General features: G+C 57.5%; 1 protein-coding gene across 1 annotated transcript; it reads left to right on the forward strand.

The window, feature by feature from the left end:
* Positions 1–2,944: 2,944 nt before the first annotated feature.
* IKBKE (inhibitor of nuclear factor kappa B kinase subunit epsilon) lies at positions 2,945–14,641 on the forward strand (the record flags this gene model as incomplete). Its single annotated transcript, XM_082296144.1, has 20 exons — positions 2,945–3,031; positions 3,741–3,881; positions 4,015–4,144; positions 4,560–4,741; positions 4,941–5,101; positions 5,635–5,745; positions 5,968–6,147; positions 6,487–6,689; positions 7,284–7,348; positions 7,446–7,537; positions 8,194–8,295; positions 9,471–9,546; positions 9,623–9,735; positions 10,004–10,080; positions 10,361–10,400; positions 11,200–11,301; positions 12,961–13,057; positions 13,538–13,641; positions 13,988–14,059; positions 14,608–14,641. The coding sequence occupies 20 exons, from the start codon at positions 2,945–2,947 to the stop codon at positions 14,639–14,641; spliced, it is 2,169 nt and encodes a 722-aa protein (XP_082152270.1).
* Positions 14,642–20,367: the final 5,726 nt, after the last annotated feature.

The raw sequence follows: 20,367 nt of genomic DNA on the forward strand, positions 1-20,367 counted from the left end.
GCTGAAGGAGGGCAGGTTTAGATGGGATATTGGGAAGAAATCGTTCCCTGTGAGGGTGGGGAGGCTCTGGCACAGGTTGCCTGGAGAAGCTGTGTCTGCCCCTGGATCCCTGGGAGTGTCCCAGGCCAGATTGGAGCACCCTGGGATAGTGGAAGGTGTCCCTGCCCATGGCAGGGGGTGGAATGATAAGACCTTAAAGGTATTTTCCAACACAAACCGTTCTTTCTGTGACTGCACTGATTCCTGATTCCAGCCCCGTGTTCCCCCACCCTGGGCTCGCACGCACCTACCACAGCAGGAATCCCTGGGGCAAACACTTCCCTGGCAGTGACCTGATTTAGAAATGCTTAATCTTCATCATTTTCCTGTGGAGGATGGACATCCAACTGTCTGAGGAAAGAGGATTTAAGATTGAGATTATGGATAGGATAGTTTATTATCATTACCAGCTTTCCTCCATCTCGGCTTTTCAACAGGCCTTTTTCAGAGCACGGAGGGGGAATGTGGAAGGGCTGTGTCATTTTGGCTTCCTTTTCTTTAGATTCCAAAGAATTACTTATTTACAGTGAGGTTTGGTGTTTAACTGAGGCATTTTTTCCCCCCTGTCCCTGGGGTGAGCGTCCCTGTGCTCCCTGTCCCACATCTCCTCTTGTAGGGGTTCAAGAGCTGGAAATCTGGGATGTTTTACTCCAGAATCACAGCAGCCTCTGCGGCACCACCCTAGAGCAGGCTGAGCACAGTGGTGGTGGTTTTTTCTTTTTAAAACATGAAATAGGAGTCAGAGAGCAGTGGGGTGACAGACAACAAGGGGGTTTTGATTTTCCCTTGGTCATTGTCCAGCAGAAGCAGCTGTGATTATCCCTTAAACCCTCATCGAAGCACAGGTGGGGCTGACCCTCCCTCCCAAACCTCTTTAGGGTGGTTTTTAACAAAGAAACACCGTGGTGAGTGCTGGGAGGGTTCAGTTCTCCCGGCCGTGTCCCAGGCAGCAGGTTTGTCACAGGGACACTGAGGGGGCATCCCTGGGTTCGTGCGTTTCTTGGGTTTTCCGACCCCAAGGACGAGGTCCCTGCTGCACACAGAGCTCGCTGCTTGCCCTTTATTCTTTGGGCTTTGCTGCCACCAGCTGGAATAATTAATCCTTGCCACAAATTGCTCTCAAGGCCGCGTTTTTGCTCTCCCAGCCTGGGCCAGACGGGCTCTCCCACCACACCAGGGTTTCTCCCCCGTGGGCACATCCAGTCCTGGGGGTCAGCTGGGAGGGAAAACCTGCTGATGGGGCAGCCAGGAGAGGAAACGAGCTGGGAATTGCAAAAGGATAGCAGAAGAAACAAGAGTGAAACTGGAAGAAGCCAAGCAGGTCTTGGGGACGAGTTCCCTGCACTCCCACCCGTGGGCTTGGCCAGCACCGTGGGGAGAGACTGATGGCTCTGTTTAAGGACACAGCCAGCACATGCACAGAAAATGAAACTAGACACGATTTCAAGAAGTCACCCCAGCCCTTTCTCTTCCTGTCAGCTGAGCTGCAGCAAAGTGACTTCAATCAAAGTGATTTCAAGTTTCGCGTGGTTAAACCGGCGTCACTGCACTCCCGCAGCTGCCGAGACTCTGCCATCCCTTCCCAGCCCCGGGCATCCCCCGGATAACCTCAGGGAAAGGGCCAGGCTGTGCCCTCAGCTCTCCGGAGGCTTTTCCAGGCACACTCACCCGTGGCTGGGAAAATGAAGCTCAGAAGGAATTAAGGAATTAATGAGGGGTGGAGTTTGAGTGCAGGCTGGTGAAGTGGTGTTGGATTTTGGATGCCCCACACACTGATGAACTCTCAGACCTTTGGAAGCTTTATTGATGAGGATGGAGCCTTTGGGCACACCCACGCCAGCCTGAAATGATTCCTGATGGGGGACCCTGGTGCTGAGCTGGTCAAGGTGAAGCCAGAGTGAGCAGGGACAGCAGCAGCCCCGCTCTGCCCTGTGCAGGCAGCAGAGTGCCCTGAATCCCACATCCCACCCTGCATCCCACCCTGAATCCCACATCCCACCCTGCATCCCACATCCCGCCCTGCATCCCACCCTGAATCCCACATCCTGCCCTGCAGCCTGCATCCTATCCTGTCCCACATGACATATTCCACCCTGCATCCTGCATCCCACCCTATCCTGCATCCCACATCCTGCTCTGCACCCTGCGTGTCACCTGCATCCCACATCCCACCCTGCATCCCACATCCCACCCTGTCCTACACCTCATCCTGCATCCCACATCCCACCCTGTCCTACACCTCACCCGGCATCCCACCCTGCATCCCACATCCCCGAAAGGGAGTCCAAACAGCTCCGTGACAGCCTTGCCAGGTGATGCTGTGCCAGGGGCCGAGCAGTGACCCTGTGCTGGCACAGATAACAAGGGCTGGACACGGATCCTGGACACGGATCCTGCTTCGGCTCTGCTTCCCAAGTCCCTGCCCCGCAATGCCGATGGCAGTCAGAGCTCAGCACCTCCTGCCGCTACCGGAGCCCGTCCCGGAGCAGCGGCTGCGGAGCCCGGCGTGCCCGGGGATGGCTGCCCCGCTGGGAAGTTTTTTCTCGAGCAGGAAGCTGAAGCATTTCCTCCTGCAGCGTGGCCGGTGCTCGCCGGGCGGGTTTTGCAATCCGCAGGTTTCAGTTCCCGGGCCGGGGAGGTGCCTCTGCCGCTCCGCGCTCGTTCGCTCCCGAGTTCTGGCGTCTGTCAGGGTTGTGCTGCCGGCCCCGGCAGGTCCCGGCCGGGCGCTTTCTGGCAGCACCGAGGGCTCGGTCCATGCTCAGCCTTGGCCCGGTGCTGCCCGGGAGGCTGCCCAGGGGAGCGGCCTTGGCCGGCGTTTCCCGGAGCGCTGCCAGGCACAGAGGGGTAAAGGCTGGGGCTCGGTGGGCAGCGGCCCCCGGGGTGAGCCCTGCGCTTCCCGCTGGACATGCAGAGCACCCCCAACTACCTGTGGAGCACCGAGGACCTCCTGGGCCAGGGGGCCACGGCCTGTGTCTACAAAGCCCGCAACAAGGTGAGCGGGGGCAACTGGGGGGGCAGGAACCCCAAAACTACAGAGCCCCGGTGCCCCCCATCCCTCCCGCCCCACGGGATGCCCGAGCTCCGCTCCACTCGCCCTCCCGGGAGATCCTTGGCTGGGGAGCAGCTCAGGGGCAGCTTTGGGTTTTATTTTCATTTTCCATGGCCTCCTTCCCCTGGCTCTGCGGGTCGAGGGCGGCTCTTGGGCTGCTCACAGCCGGGTCCTGCTCGCCGCCTTCCCGAGCGGCGCAGGGGGAAGGAGCTGTTTTCCGGGGAATGCCCAGAGGTTTTGAAAACCCCATCCTTGGCCATTTGCATAGTTCATGCAAACACTTGCCAGCCTTGGAGAGGGCTCTCCTCCTCAGCAGCCTTTGAAGTTTATTGAGCAAACTGCAGGCGCGGGGCCGGAGCAGCGCCTGCGAGAGCGGGCTGGGAACATCCCCATCCCTCGAGGAGCTGCCAGCCTCGGCTCCGGACGGGAACTTTTTGTGGAGCCGAATAAACACAGCGACACGCAGCACGTGGGTGCAGGGACAGGAAGCGCAGGGAGGTGATTAACAGCGGTTTGTTTGTGCAGAGAGGCAGCATTTGCATCCCGAGTGGGCTGTGGGAGCAGTGACAGAGCTCCTGGAGCTGCTCTGCGCGTGAATGACATCACCTCGTGTTTTCTTTCCCTCTTTTCCCTCTTTTTCCTCTTTTCCCAGAAATCAGGGGAGCTGGTTGCTGTGAAGGTTTTCAATAACGCCAGCTATCTGCGGCCCCAGGAGGTGCAGATGAGAGAGTTCGAGATGCTGCGGAAGCTGAACCACAAAAACATTGTCAAATTATTTGCCGTGGAGGAGACAGTGAGTGGAATCCCTCTGGGAAACCCTCGGGCTCACCAGCCAAGGGAGGGGACCTGGTCCTGCCTGGGCAGGGGGACCGACCAGCTGCTGGGGCACGGGGCTGGCTGAGCCCTCCTGGCATCTCCCACCGCAGGGCAGCAGCAAGCAGAAGGTGCTGGTGATGGAATACTGCTCCAGTGGCAGCCTGCTGAACGTATTGGAAGATCCAGCGAATGCCTTTGGCCTGGCTGAGTCCGAGTTCCTCATCGTGCTGCAGTGTGTGGGTGGGTGGGGGGGTCCAGGACCACCAGGGACCCAGACCCTCCAGCTGGGGACATCGCGGTGCTGGTGGGACCCTGCAGGCACCAGCCCTGGGCGATGGGGTGAGGGGTCAGAAATTGCACCTCTGAACAGGGTGAGGTTGAGCTCTGTGTTGAGGGAAAGCCTGAGGGTTTCTCCTTGCTCAGGGAAGCTGCTGTGGGAACGGGCTGTGCCCCATGATGGAGGGCACAGGGGCCGTGCCCTGCCATGTCCTCATCCTCGCCATCCCCCCAGTCACACTGATCCCCATTTAACTGCAACCACCGTGGGATTCATCCCCTCTCCAGCCCTTCTCACATTCCTAAATCCAAACTGACCCCCCGGGAGCCCAGTGCTGCAGCCCCACACACGAATGCTGCTTCCCCCCCGTGTGCCCAGTGGCAGGGATGAACCACCTCCGTGAGAACGGCGTCGTGCACAGAGACATCAAACCCGGGAACATCATGCGGCTCGTGGGAGAGGACGGGCAGAGCATCTACAAACTGACGGATTTTGGAGCCGCCCGGGAGCTGGAGGACGATGAAAAGTTTGTGTCCGTCTATGGGACAGAGGAGTATCTGGTGAGTAGGGCATGTCCCAGGCTCGTGGCCCCTGGGGGGGCTGCTCCCTGTCCCTCCATCCGACAGCTGCATAATTTGGGAGCAGCAGCGACTTGGAGAGCCCGATCCATATTTTTGGAAGGGGATGGGCTCAGTGCTTTGTGGCAGGGTTGCAGGGGATGGTTTTGGGGAGGACCCAGCGCTCTGTGCTTCCCCGCAGCACCCTGACGTGTACGAGCGAGCCGTGCTGCGCAAGCCGCAGCAGAAGGTGTTCGGTGTCACCGTGGACCTCTGGAGCATCGGTGTCACCTTCTACCACGCTGCCACCGGCAGCCTCCCCTTCGTCCCCTTCGGGGGACCCCGCAGGAACAAGGAGATCATGTAGGTCCCGTGTCCAGCTGTGGGTGGGGAGCTGGGACAGTGGCGGCGGCCCCGGGGCTGTGCTGCCTCACCGCTGGTTTAGCCCCACACGGCCTCAGAGCCCTGACAAGGGGCCCCTGGGGAGTGGTGTGTGTGCTGCGTGGGGAAGAATCCGTGTCCCATGTGCCACGTTTTCCCTCCAAATGGGATGGCTGGATGGGGCACTGAGCATGGGGGTTATCCCTGCCTGTGGCAGGGCCTTGGAACCAGATGACCTTTAAGGTCCCTTCCAACTCAGGTAATTCTAGGATTCTGTAAAATGCATTCCCATGACCTCCTGGCTAAACAGCTGGAGGAGGAGGCAGGATTTATTCTGTCTTGGATGGTTTTGACTGTTTCTTGCAGTATTTTCCCTCTGGGCACTTTGTTTTCCCTCAGTGAATCACGTCTTTCCCAGCCCGTCCACGCTCTGCCCTTTCCCTCCACCGGAGGGATGCAGTGCCCAAACAGAGCTTGCTTGGCTCTGTCAGCAGTGAGCAATTCCCCTCCCACAGGTACAAAATCACCACTGAGAAGCCTCCCGGAGCCATCGCGGGCATCCAGAGGCAGGAGAACGGGAACATCGAGTGGAGCTACGAGCTGCCCATCACCTGCCGCCTCTCCGTGTGAGTGTCCCTTGCTGTCCTCACACAGCACAGGAGGGGTTAACGAGGCAGAGGAACTTTTCATTTTCAGGTGGCACAGCTTTCAGACCAGATCTTTGCTCTCCAGCCAGGAGAAGGGGCCCAGGGCAGGGCAGTGGCTCTCGGCGGCCCTGCAGTCACCGCGTTTGTGACTCGGGGTTACACCAGTCCCTGCGAACATCTCCTCTTGCATTGCTGCTGCAGGGGCCTGAAGGACCAGCTGATCCCCATCTTGGCGAATATCCTGGAGGTGGATCAGGAGAAATGCTGGGGATTCGACCAGTTTTTTGCAGGAACCAACGACATTTTGCACAGGATCGTGGTGGACGTGTTCTCCCTGCAGCAGGCGTCCTCCCATCGCATCTACATCCACTCCTACAACACGTAAGGCTGTGTTAGAGGTACATTTGGGAAAGGAGCTGGGAAGCCTCAGCCCCTCACTTTAATAGGGGAACCTGGGGGCAGCACCATTCCCTTTGCACAGCTCCTAAACCAGGTTAAAACACACCAGGCTCACAGCAGCCTCTGCTGGGAGTGCACTGATGGGCACACAGGGAGCCTCAGGGAGGTGTCCAAGGGGCTCTGCTGACCTTGTCTGATATTTTGCTAAGAGAAAATATCAGTATTTTGGTATTTTGAGGGCAGCAGGCTGCTAAAATGATGGAAATCTGTGTGCTCACCTCATTGCTTATCCCCATCCTTTCATTTCTCTCTCCATTTCAGTACCACCAAGTTTTTAGATGCCGTCTTCAAACAGACAAATATAGTTCCTCACCACCAAGAATATTTTTTTGAAGGGCACCTGTATGAGCTGGATCCCAATCTACAAGCTCATAATTTCTGCAAAACCACGGAGCGCAGCCCCCTGACTTTGCTGAGCACTTCTGAGCAGCCTGAGGATGTGGTGGGGGTCCGGTACAGAGACCGTGAGTGTCACAGCAGGAGAGTGGCTGTTGTAGGAGGGATTTGTTACAGTTGTCACCCCAAGAGATTTCCCATTTCCCTCCTGGGTGATGGGCCCTTTTCCTGCATGATCCCAGGTCCTGGTGCCTGGGCAGTGTTGGACCTGGATCCCAGTTTCAGCAGGGTTCCCATTTCACCAGACTGGTCGCTTTTCCCACTGCCAGGTTGTGCCAGTCCCCGTTCTCAGTAGTGACCCAGTTCCAGCAGCGGGGAGTACTGGTTCCCAGTGCCAATTCCCACTCCTGATGCCAGTTCCCAGTGCCAATTCCCAGTCCCGTTTCTGGTCCCTGGGGCAGGACAGGAGGTGGAGCAGGATTAGGGGCTCTCAGGGTCCGTTTTTCCCCCTGCCCTGTGCTGGTGCTTCACAGCCATGTGCCGCACTGGGCTTTGCAGGGAATTCCCGCCTTCATCCATGCTTCCAAAATACCTTGGAGGGCTGCACGGAGCCTCCAGCATTGAGGCCGAAATCCTGAGTGGCCACAGGGTTTGTTTGGCGGGTGGGAGCTGCCCCCAGCCACAGCCTGGGACAACCCCCCCGACCCTGCCTGTCTTTGCAGCGGCGCTGGAGTTCCCCAAGTTGGTGCCCAGGGTGGACGTGGTGGCCGACTGCAGTGCAGCCAAGGTGGGTGTGTGTGCCAGGGGGCCAGGGCAGCCCCTGGCGCTGTGCTGGCGGTGCCTCGGGCCTGGCACAGGTCCTGGCAGTGCCCTTTGCCTTGCAGAGCGCCGTGGGTGCCGCTCACCAGACCCTGCGCGTGGGGCAGGCCCTGCGGCGCGGCCGGGAGCTGCTGGCCAGGGGCCTGCACTGGGTGATGTGAGTGACAGAGCCACTGCTGGGGTGCGGGACAGAGCGGGGACACGGCCCTGCCCAGCACTGAGGGGTTTGGGTGTTGAGTTAAACCCTCCTGGGGTATCTTCCTGATAGTGCAGGGCCACTGGAGATGGTGGGATGGGGTTCTGGGGGACTAGGAGGGAGCAGGGCGTGAGGGGCAGTGTGTCCCCGTGGGGCTGCACCTGTAGGACAACACCCCTTGGTGTTCTGAGGATGCTCCTGCCCCCTTTTGTTCCTTTTGGGTCACTTCCTTCAGTTTAGGAGAGGCTGAGGAAAAGAGCAGGGTTATTATTGTCATCATCACTGCGTGAGCATCTGCTGGAAGTGTTCCTGCCCATGGCAGGGGGTTGGAATGAGATGGGTTTTAAGGACCCTTCCAACCCAAACCATTCCATGATTCCATGATGAATTTCACTGCCCTACCCACTCCTTTTGGGGCAAGACAGTGAGCAGAGGGTGAGAGACCCTAAAACCAGCAGCCACAGCCAATTTTAGGTTCCTCCAGCCCCCACTGTCTCACGAGCAACCTCAGAGAAGCCACCAGCTCCATCCCTGCCCCCTTCCCACACAGCTGACCCCGGGATGGGTCTGTGACTCCGGGGAGCACGTGTTGGAGGGGCTGTTCTCTCTCTCGGCAGCGGGAACCTGAAAACGGAGTGCTCCAGGATTTTGGAGCAGAGGAGGGGGGCTCACTCCGTGCTCGCCTGCCTGCAGCTCACCGAGGTGAAGACACACGTGCTGTAAGTGAGGTTTGCAGGTCTGGGCTGTGGCTGATAAGATACGGGGCTCTCAAAGGTGCCTGGATAATCAGGAATAAGGAGAATGCCAGGAATAAGCTGATACCTGGGAGGTAGGAGGCTTTTTCACTGTGTGGGAAACGAGCCACTCTGGCTGGTTCTCCCTCAGTTTTTAACGACCAATTCCTGGTTTCTGGGAGCCCAGAGTTAGTCCTGACTCTGGCTGCTGCTCCGGGGTTTTCTGACTGTTACAGCCCTTGAGCAGGAAGGAGCCAGGGCTGCTGCCAGCTCCAGGGAAAGGAGAATTGAGTTGGGATAAAATAAAGAGCAGGATGGCACCAGCTGCAGGATCCTGCAGGGGTCTGGCCCCCATCACCAGCCCCGCTCGCTGCAAACAGCCCTGGAGAGCCGGGCTGCATTCCCATGGATCCAACAGCCACCTCCTGCCATCCACGGGGAGATGCCCCATTTCCTTGCAGGAGTCTCCACTGAATTATGGAGGAGCCCTGGGCTGCCCTCAACCTTCCCCTTCCCACACCCCCTTTCCCACCCGGCTGCCCTGGGCCAAGCTGAACCCATTTTATCTAAAGCAACCCACAGATATTTCGCTTTTCTGTTGCTTTTTTTGTTGTTGCTGTTCTAGTGGAAAATTCTTTGCTGCTGGGTTGCTGTTCTTTCATTCTTTGCCATTTAGCAAAGTCTCTTAATTTCCATTTCATCTGAAAAAAAAAAATAGGGACACATGGTTCCCATTGAGCTCAGCGCTCGGGGCTGGGGTGCCAAGAGCAGCAGTGCTGCAGCTGGATGCTCTGGCTCTTCCAGCCCTTCCAACACTCTGCATCAGGAATATTTCTGCTGACTTAGCCAGTGTGCCATGCTCAGCCCAGCGCTCCCGTGCCAGCTGCAGGGACACAGACAGCATCCGAGCTGGCCTGAAGCCAGTGGGTGGAAAACCGACAATTTTGGAACAAATTGGACACAACAGGGCGAGTTTTTACCAGATCAGCATTTTGCATGTCGTGGCTCAGATCTGGCACTCTGAAAGCTGACTTGCTGCCTGAGGAAAGCACTTTGCAGCCCCCCAGGAGCCCAGCATGGGCTGGATTCCTTTGCCCTGGTGACAGCTGCCTCTGGATTATTTCCTCCTTCAGGAATATTCATTTTCTGTCATTCCTCAGGCACGAGGCCGTTCCTGCAGGCAGCAGGGGCCCGGCTGGGGTGGATGTGGCTGTGGTGAAGACAAGGCTGCAGAGGGTGAGGAGCATCCCCAGCCCGAGGAGCACCCCCAGCTCTTGGAGCAGCTGGTCCCAACCTCTCCCCTCCTCCGCAGGTTGATGAGGAACTCTCCCAGTGCTCCCACAGCATCTTTGACTTCCAGGGGACACTGGATGGGATTTTGGCCGAGTTGGTGAAGGACAGGCAGCAAGTGCACGAAGACAAAAGGTTTGTGGTGGAGTTCCTGGTGCCACTTCGCTGTCCCCACCCGGATGGAGCAGTTCCCCTGCCAGGCACAGCCCCTCGTGCCACCCCCACCCACGGGGGGTGCTGGGGGATGCCCTGCACAGACATGGGGAGCAGCACCCCTTACTCACAGCGGGTTCATATTCCACCCCAAAGTGATGATTTCACCCCAAAGTGATGATTTCACCCCAAACTCACCCCCTCCCTCCCTCCCGAGGGGCCTCACGCTTCCTTCCCTGTCCCGTGTCAGCATCCAGCAGATCGAATGCTGCCTGGAGAAGATGCAGCTGATCTACAAGCAGTTCAGGAAGGCCAGGACGTGTCTGCGTGAGTGCTGGGGCCGGGGGACACGAGGCAGGAATGTCCCTGCACTGTCCCTGTGGGAAAAGGGATGGTTTCGGTTTGCTGGGATCAGCAGTTATTTCATGGAATCATCAAACCACAGCACGGTCTGGGCTGAAAGGGGCCTTGTAGATCATCTGTTTCTGTGTCCTGACAGTGGCCCCAGAGGCTGAGCCAGGAAAATCCCCTTCTGTGTGTTGTGAAACTGCCCATTTATTGGGTCGTGAGCAGGAAAACGGGTGGTGACGGTGTCTTTCCTCCCCAGGGCTGGGCTACAACGACGAACAAATTCACAAGCTGGATAAGTGAGTCCCAACCCTCTCCCCTCCCCAGGACCTGCCCCTTGCTGAGGCCGGGCCGGTGTTTGGTGGTTCTGATTGGATCCCGAAGGGGTATAAAATGTCCCTGATGCTGTCAGAGGGCAGCTGGAGGTGGTTCCTGTGCTGGTGCTCCTTGCAGGACCTCACAGTGAAGGTTTCAAGCTGTGAACTCTTCCAGGTGAAGCTGTGGGAGAAGTTCTGCAGAGGGGGGGTCAGGGAGCTGCTCTTGGGCCACAGCCCTGTGCTGCATGAGGGGTTAAACTCCTTCCGTGATGGGATGAACTCGCTCCAGGCTGCTGCTCACACAGGACTTGGTCTGAAGCCGTTTATTTACTGAGATGCTGACTTAGGAAATGTCCCTGCTTTCCCCTCTGCTGAACTTCAGTGGGAATGAAGTGCCTGATGGGTTTTGTGCCTTTAAGAATCCTCCTTTCAGTTTCCACCGAAACCAGGGGAATTTAACACAGGCAGGAAGTAAAATTCCCACTTCATCGTGTAGCAGGGAGGCTGAGACTTCCCAGACTCCTTTGTCTCACTTAGTGCTCGGTCTAACCTTGAACGTTTGCCTTAAATTCCGAGGCAGAGACTTCTCAGCAGTGCCCTGGGGGGTGACAGGGGACTGTATCCCCCCAAACCTCCCTCCCCATCCCAGTTAGGATTTGTTTTTCTCGGTCATTCATTTCAGAGCATCCCGCCCCTCTTTCTCCATTCAGTTTCAGGTCTCCTGTGATGTTCCTTTTCACACATTTAAGGAAATAATTCTCTCTTTTACTCCCGGGTTCAGGCTGAATTTGGGGAACCTGGCCAGGAAGGTTCTGTCCATTTTCCAGAATGACTGTGTCCAGCAGTACCAGGAGGCCCTGGCCCTGCACAGCAGCAGGATGAGGTACCAGCCCCCCGACAGGGACCTGGGAGAGGGGACTTTGCAGTAACCCACCAGGGATCAGGGCTTCCCAGCGCTCTCCACTATGGATGGAGCGTGGAGATGGGGATGGAGATGGAAATGGGGCTTTTGGGAACTGCTGAGAGCCTCCAAAGGGGTAGCAAGCCCTCGAACAGCTCTGTGAGCCTGCTGGAAATCCCACTGTGTGGGCTGGCTCCCTGCTATTTTACATTTATTTTTTTAAAAAGCCCCTAAACTTGCAGCTGGAGCTCAAGCAGCTGTTCCCTTGCTCTGGGGTGGGGGGAGAGGTGATTTTTATCAGGACAAAATTGCCACTGAGGCAGAGAGCTCTGCTTACCGGGGATGGTTTTCTGTTAAATGGTGCTTGGGGAATAATGCAAAGAGCAAATTACCCCGCAGTGAGCGAGAGCAGTGCACTGCCTGTGGCAGAGCAGGGAGGGGGAGAGGATGTTGCAAAAATTGGATTTTCATGGCAAGGTTGCTTTTCCAGAGGAGCAGCCTCCCCTGGGCTGCCCGTGTGGGTGGAGGGAGGAGGAGTTTCTGCAATACCTTACAATTAAACCCATTTTTTGACCTGGGCCCGTTTCTGGTGGGGAGGAGCCCTGGGCTGGATTTACAACTGGAGGGGATTTTAAGGCTGGAAGTTTGTCTGGGGTGCTCAGAAATGCTCCAGGAGCTGAGGGCAGGGTCTGCTCTGTCCCTGTGCTCTCCCAGCCTCCTCCTTGCCTTTTCCCTGCCCCATCCCAGTTTTATCCCAGTCTTTTCCCTTCCTCCTCCCATTCCCAGCCCCAGCTTGTGCCACCAGGCGTTTCCATGCTGCCAGCCCTCACCCAAAGGCAGGTTTCACCCTGGGGACAAGGACTGCATCCCACAGTCCCCCCATCACCCCATCCCACCACAGGCAATGAAATCTCCCTCAGCTCCAGCGGGAATTTTGTCTCGGATTGGGATTCCCCCCCTGGATGTGGAGCCCCACAAAACCCGTGCAGTGCAGGAGCCCTGTCTGCACTAAACCAGGGCTTTGCCTCTGCCCACAGGGAGGAAAAAACCTTCTCCATGTTTTCCTGGGGTATTTTTGTACCTGTTTTCCTGTCCTTATGGAGAAACACCACGAGTCTCAGCTGGATATTTTTAATTTCTTGTTACTTCAGTTTTAATTGTCCTGTTTTGTTTCCTGCCAGGGTTTGTGGGGTGGTGACTGTTTTTCTGGGGACTCGAGGTGGATCATTCACCTGAAATACTCTTCCCTTAGTCTGGTTTTTTTTAAAACCAAAACAAACTTTTTTTTTTTTTTTTTTAATACAACTCATGATGTCCCTGCTGGGTGTGAGGAGCCCTTTTTGGGTAGATGCTCAGTCCTCCAAGGGACAAGAGGCCCAGGCTGTGCTGGGTGAAGTGATGGGCCTGAGCTGCCTCATTTACAAGCAACTTTCCCTGATTAATTAGCTACTAGTGCTGTTTGGATAGCCTGGCCTGTGGTGGCTGTTAGAGCTGTAATTACAGCACTGCTGACACTCGTTTGCTTTCCGTCAGGATTTGGAGTCCAGACAGGGCTGCAAAAAGCATCAAATCAAAACACATTAAAAAATTAATGATGCCAAGCGTTGACCGGGAGTTTTGTCTTCATTTTCTTCTTTCCAGGAAAGTTTGTGAGATAAAGAAGCAGCTGAAGAGGCTCAGCAACCGCATCAGCACCTGCAGTGTGGAGATGACGGAGTGCCAGGACTGCCTGCAGGGCGTAGGTGTCCAGGGGTGCAGCTCCACAGCCTCCTCCTGCTCCCTGAGGATGCTCCCGCTCCCCTCTCCAGGGTCCAGGAGCACCTGGCTTAAGTAGGGGACCCCTGGAGTATTTTAACCCCCCTGCTGCAGTTCTCTGTGGGTGATCCGAGCTGGAGGTGTTGTTTTGTCCCGCTCTGTGAGCAAGGAGTGGGGAAACCTTTGGCAGGGGCGCTCCTGGTCCCAAGGATTGCCTGGCACAGTCCAATAAATGGGAGTCACAACAGGAGGGAAATGCTGCTTCACCTCCAGCTCCCCCAGCAAAGCTGCTGAGCTGGGGCACAGCCTCCTGGTGGATGTGCTGGTCCTTGGGTCACTTGATTTACTTTGTCCTGGAGCAGTGCTGGGTGGGACTCCGTGGGTGCCTCTGAGTGTTCGCCCCGGGGTCAGCCCCACAGACGGCGCCTGCTGTGGGAGCTGCCAGGACTCTCCATCTCCACAGGCTCTGGACAGGTTTCTCCAGATGGAGAGATGGAATTTGGCCCCAGCTCCTCCCGTGCCTTCCCCTGTCCCCCTGAGCCAGGCACGCCAGGAGATGGCTTTGCGGTGAGTCTTTGGGAAGAGGGGTTTGGGGACAGCCCAGCTCCTTGGGGAGGAGCAGAACCTCCTGCTGCTCATCCTCGGGGATGGGGTGAGTGCTCTGTGCCCACAGGACTGGAAAACTGTCCCTGCTGGGTGTGATCCTTGCTCGGTGTCCTGTGGGACATCGCAGCCCTTCAGCAGGAGCTGCTCCTGTGGGAAGCAGGAGCTGAGCAGTGCAGGAGTGAGGGCTGGTTGTGTCCCTGCAGGATGCAGGAATGAAGGGGCTGGCTGTGTCCCTGCAGGATGCAGGAGTGAGGGCTGGCTGTGTCCCTGCAGGATGCAGGAGTGAGGGCTGGTTTTGTCCCCGCAGGATGCAGGAGCTGCTGGAGCAGATGAGGTCAGTCACCTGCGATCTCCAGCTCAACAACAGCATCATCGAGCGGTGAGTGAGAGCACCTGGAGCTGCTGCTCCGAGCAGGGATTCCTGCTCCTTCCTCCAGGAATGTGGGCACGCTGTCCTGGGAGGGGTGCGGGGTCTGGGTGCTGCCCTGGGAGCTGCCAAGCACAGCCACGGCCACTCCTGGGGTGCTTCACATGGGGTTTTAACTGCCCCGGGTTTGCATCATGGTCTGGCAGCAGCAGAATTTCTCTTTCTTGGACTTTTAGCCGTGAACTTCTCCATCATTTCTTCACCCTCTTCTCAGCCTTTTCCCTGTGCTGCCCAGCACTGACCGCTGCTTGCTGCCCTGGGGAAGGAGATGCTTTCTCTTTCTGGATGAAAATCTCTGTAAAACCCAGCATCCACTGCTGAAAACCCCCCTGCGTTTCCTCCTCTGCAACCTTTTCTTGAGGCTCTCGGTGCAAATGGACAATGGGAATTTGTACATCAGGATGTCCAGGAGTTTTAAAAGAAAAAACCCAAGAGATTGGGAATTCAGCCCTGTTTTTAGGACCACATCTAACCAAAATCCTTTGGTTCTGTCCCTGCAGGTTGGGTGGGGCTGCTCCCACTCCCAGCGTTTGAGGGCCATGGTGAAGGTGCAGCTGCTGAAGCAAAACCACTTCCCACCACAGGGAATTCGCAGCACCTGGAGCCGTGGGATTTCCGTGCTCTGGGAGCTCTCTGTGTCCTACCTCTCTGCTCCAGCGCTTTGCACGTTCACCCCCATCAGCTCCGAGTGCCCTGAGCCTCGGGAAGTTGGGCCAGAAAATTGAGTGGGGTTTTATCTTCTTCTTTTTGAAAAATGCTTGAAGGACTCGGTGTTTTTATGGCTTCTCTGTATCACTGTGTCAGGTGAGGAAGAAGAAGAGGCATGGCCTTTTTTCTTCTTACTTATTTAGGGAATATTCCCACTTTTAACATGCTGGAGTGGGGCAGGAGGGATGCTGGTGAGTGCTTGGAGCTGCCCTGGGAAGGCATTCCCAACACTTCCCTGCTGTTAAGCTCCAGAGAAATAGGATGGAGGGGGAACGCATCCCTCCCACCTCGTTGTCCCTCGGGAATCGCACAGAGAACTGCAGGAGGACCCTGGAGATCCAGGCCGGGGCCGTCCCAGCCCTTTGTTAGGGGCGGTCATTCCGCTCTGGTTTCCCGACTGTTTGCTGACCTTGGGGTTGATGAGGAGCTGCAATTCCCCGAGGATCAGCCAGGGCAGCGTGCGGAGCAGCGATAGGGCCTGCCGGGATCCGCGGGTGGGAGATGGTATCAGGAGGTGTTTGTGGGAAGGGTCAGCCACGCTACCCCTCACCCAGGTGATTTATGGGCTGTCACCCCCACCCCACACCCCCATCCCGTCCTGCAGCATCCAAAGCAGATCCCACCCTGCTGGGCTCATCCCACCCATCCCTGGCACATCCCAGAGCCAGGACACATCAATCCCAGCAGAGGAAGCAAAAGGAAGGAGGAGCAGCAGCTGCAGGGCTGTGCCCGGCCTGGCTTTCTTGTAGGAACATGCCAAGGGTGCCCAGGAGCCTCCCCCGCCCAGGAAACCTTTCCCTGGTGGAATTTGGCACCAGAGCTCCGCATTCATTTTAATTGTAAAAACCAACATCCTGAGCGTCAAACCCAACTATTTGCTGTGGAGAGGTGGAACTAATCTGTCACTTAAAAGCTTCTCCCCTACAAATAACTTTTTAAGATTCTCCGAGTTTTCTAATGGACATTGTTTTTAATCCAGCCAGAATTCACTGATATTCCTGTAGGAACGGGGCAGGGAGCACAGGCAGGGTCCCTGCTGCCCCTCCTTGGATTCAGTGGAGCTGCACTGACTCGCACCAGCTGAGCATTTGACCTGGAACATGTTTGGCTTCAACAAAAAGGGATTTATTTCTTGGCAAACAGAAAAAAGAGTTTTTGCTAATAGCCCTTGTCATGCTTAAAGTGCTGTAACACAGCAGCTGCAGAGGGGACTTCTGGAATCCAAATGAAACAGGAATTTTCCTGCCAATGTTAATTACTTGGGGTGTTTTTTTTCCCAAAAATATTTTAACCTGTGGCCTAAAAGAGCTCCCTGCGCTGTCAGCTCTGAATACCTGCAGGGACAGCTGGGCAGGATAATGACTCTCATGAGCCTCTTGTGCAGGCTGAGCCAGAGCTTGCTGTGGGGACAGAAAATATTACATTTATTTAGTACTTTTATCCCCCGGGGCTGCAGAACAGAGACTGGAGCTGTGTCCTGGGATGGTGCTGGGAAAATAAAAATCCACAATGGCTTTAGGAGGTTCCCAGCCAGGTGCCAGGCAGACCTTTACCCTCAGAAAAGTAATTTTCATTATTGCAGGTGATTCCTGATACAACTAACAGTTTGTGGAGGACATAGGCTAAAACACCGAATTTTTGTGGAACAATTTGCTGAGGGATAAATCTGCTGCTGTTTTCAAGCAGAAGCAGAGGCGGCATGAAAGCGAATCAGGATCCTGAATGGGGAAGGAAAAGACCTTCCAAAAATTAATCTTGCTGCTTAGCACAGAACAAAACTCGATTTTTTCCAGCTGCATAATTCCTCCTTCGGCTTGAAGCTCTTATTAGGGACTGCTTATGGCGCTAGGCTGCTGTAATTCAGAGCCAGTGTTTTAATCCATCCTTCAAATTAGAATCCTTGAAAAGGATTTAGATATCCTTGGCTTATCCTGTCCTCAGGACTACACGGGAGACGTCAAATTCAGCTTTCCCTAAGCCCAGGAGCCAGGATTCACCCAGCCCCGCTCTGCCCTCCCCGCGCTGCCCCTCGCCTTCCTGCTCTACCAAAAACCAGATACATTGGGGGGCAATTCTGTCTGGATTAACGTGTTTCAGACCAGAACGGGTGGGAGCAGCAGAGAAGGGCCGGTGGTGTCCTGCGTGACTCGGGGATGTGTCACCCTCTCCAGCCACACAGGGCTCAGGAGCAGCAGGGTCCTTCCCATCCCGTGTGACATCCCCGGCGCTAAAAGGAGGGGGTCACTCGCAGTGGCAGGGGACACGCAGCGCCAGGTCCGGCCACCCCCATCCGTGCCCTGCAAAGCCCCCTGTGCCCCGGGGAGCTGTGACAGCAGCGCCCCAGGCACCGCTGTGCTCCGAGCTGCAGCACTCCCAAGATTTGGCCGCGATATTTTTCCTTTCGCGTTTCCCACAACCGCGGGAGCCTCAGCTGGGGGAGACAATCCCAGCCCCGGCAGCCCGGCTGGCCCTGCAGAGCGGACAAGGGGCTTTCCCCAGCTGCCCGCTCTGGTGCGGTGCCCCAAAGCCGGGGCAAAGCGGGTGGGACGCGGCTGCGCTCCCGCAGGAGACGCTGGGGGAAAGCACCGGCTGTGCTTCGTGCTGCGGGACCCCCGGCGGGATGCACGGACCCCCCGGGCCACCCCAGCCCCGCGGGGGTGCCTGTCCAGCGGGGCGAGGCCCCACGGGAGCGGGGATTCCCGGGGAGGGGCTGTTGCGGGGACATTCCCAGGGCGCGGAGCGGGGAACCCCGCGGCGAGGAGCGTCTCCACGGGGAAACCTCGCTCGGGGGCTGCGAGTGCGAAGCGTCCCGACCCTCGGGGGGGTCTCCACGGGAGGGGCGCCCCGCGGGGCCGGTCCCGGTGCCACCCCCGCCGTGTCTCCTCCCTCCCGGCCGCTCCAAGGCGCCTGCGCTGCCCCGCGCCCGCCGCTCCGAGACCATGGCATCGCCGGCCGTGGGGCCGTGCCCCCGCCCGCTGCCGCCTCCGGTGCCCGGCTCCATGCGCCGGCGGCCGCCGGGCCCCGCCGCGTCCCCCGCGCCCGCGGGCGGCCGCTCCCCGGGGAGCCCCGGCGGGGCCAGGGCTGCGCGGCGGCTGCGGCGGCGCGGGGGAGCCCCGCGGCTGCTGCCCGACGTGCGGAGCATCTTCGCGGCTCCGCGGGAGTCCCCCGAGCGCGGCCGCGGCCACCGCTTCGCCCCGCGGCTGCCGCGCCGCGGATGGTGCGACCTGTGCGGGGAGGCGGTGCGGGAGCGCGCCCTGCGCTGCGACTGTGAGTGCTGTCCGCGCCTTTCCGCGTCCTGCTGAGCCCTGCGGAACCCTGCTGAGCCCTGCCGAGCCCTGCCGAGCCCTGCCTGCCCCTCGCTGTCCCGCAGCCCTGCCCTGCCCGCACCCCCGCCCGCTGCTGCCGTCCCGCATCCCTCACCCTGCCCAGACTCTGCCCCCCCCCGCACCCTCTCCCTCTCTTTCGCCCCAGCTCTGCACCCCTCAGGGTCCCGCTTTGGTGCCGCGGGGACCTGCCGGGTTCCCCCGCTCCCCCTGGGGGGGTCCCGGGGGGCTGCGCATCGGGAGGGACTGGACCGGAGTCTCCGGGTGCGGGCGGTGGGCGCGGGTGCGGTGCTGCCGGGCGGGTTTGGGAAATAAAGCTTTTCCAGGAAAGAGGAGATGATCGACTCATGGGCGGAGTTGGCATCAGCAGCTCGCGGTGAGCAGGAAGGGTTCGTGTTTGTAAAGCTTTACAGTGAGGGGTAAAGTCCTCCAGAATTTGTAAATTTGCCTGAAGCTCTGCCCAAACTCGCGGGGGGAGGGAGCTGTGCCAGGGAGATGCACGAAGACGCGTGTTCCTCGTGTCGGATCCGTGCTCTGCAGGAGAGATTCCTCTTTCCCCCGTGTGGGAAGGGGCCGAACGAGGTGACTCTGCTGGGGCTGTGCAGCGACCCCCGCGCCGTGTCCCCGTCCCGGGGTGCTGCTCCCGCTCCCCGGGGAGGTGTGGCCCGTGGTGGTTGCAGGAGGGGCAACGAGGGGGTTTGAGCAAACCCGTGTCACTGATAACTTGGGGATTTGAGCCCTGCTGGCTGTGAAATTGCTCCTGTCCCGCTCAGTCCCTCAGGCTGGGGGGAAACTCTTTCGGGATGCAGCTGCTGGGGCTTGAGGGTCTTGAAAATTTGCTGGTCGGGGTCAGCTGAGCCTCTTGATTTTCAGCAGGAGGTGTTAATGCTGATGCTATTCCCCGCAGCTTTGTGCCCACAGGATCACCTGTACCTGTGAGGGTGCCCTCAGTGTGGGTGTGGAGGGCAGGGAATTGGTGCCGGTGGTAATTTGGGACTGAGCCGCGTCCCACCGCGGGCTCTGGGCCGGCTGCGGGACGCGTCGCTGCTCATTTTTGGGGCTGTTTGGGAGGGTTATGCCAGGCGCGTGCAGCAGCACCAGCCTCACCGGGGCAATTAGTGCCTGGCTCAGCCAGTTCTGGTTCTTACGCTTGGCTTTCCTTAGATTACGAATCAATTAAATGTTTCTGGTGGGGATTTGCGTGGCGCGGGGCGAGCTGGGCTCTCGGCCGTGCCTCCCGGTGCCGTTTGGGATGAAGGGCGACCGGGACAGACAGCCGCACCATATGGCCCTGCTGCCTCGCATTAGGGCTTTAGCGCTGACTGCTGTTAATTAAATGTAACCCAGCCGCCACCACAACGTGACACGGGGACACGCCGGGGCTGGGAAGTCGCGGCGCAGGGCGTTGGTGGAACGAGGGGGATGTAAATCTGATTTCTGGGGTGCTTTCTGCCTGCCGTTCCTGATTAATTCCCTCAAACCCTGCTGAGAGCCGGATGATTTCCCGGGGCTGGGGAGCTGCAGGGAATGTGCGAATGAGCGTGCTTAAAGAAATAGCGAGTTTAGGAGAAATAAGGGTTATTTGAGGGGGAAAAAAACTTTCTCGAGGCTCTTTCGCCAGCCCCTGGAAACTGGGGTCAGGTGTGAGGTGAGGTCCTGGCTTGTGTGCTTTGAAATCCTGACTTAAAATACAAATTCACAGAATTTTGTGGCGTTGCGAAAACGCCGTCAAAGCTGTTTTGAGGGACTTCTCCTCTGGCAGGATGTTTTCCATACTTATACTGAAACAGATTTTAAATAACTCTATTTCCCTTTTCATTTCAGAGAATTATGCAGACTGTGGGAGTAGTTCTGCCTCAGAAACTCCCCAAACAACCGGGATGGGCGGGAGGGACTCTCATATCTGCCTTCCCTGTCATCCCAATAGTGATTCCCATTAACAATGCCCGAGAGCTGCAGACGGGGTGTGCTCTCCCCCACTTGGTGAATGTTTCTTTTTCTTTCTGATTGCAGAGTTGCCGCTTGTTTGCTCTTGACTTGCAGCCTGAGGATACTCAGGTTTTTGTTTGTACAGTTCTGGCCTATTTTTATTTACGTCAGATCTGGTTGTATTTAATAAAATGGGGAAGTGGCATTTATTTATTTATTTGTTATAGTTATTTACTCTTCAGTCTGGAGAAAAGGAGGCTCAGGGGGGACCTTCTCTGGTTTTAACCCAAGTCCTGCCCG

This window comes from Coloeus monedula (genome assembly GCF_965178545.1).
Source record: "Coloeus monedula genome assembly, chromosome: 23".
In the NCBI taxonomy this organism is placed as follows: Eukaryota; Metazoa; Chordata; class Aves; order Passeriformes; family Corvidae; genus Coloeus; species Coloeus monedula.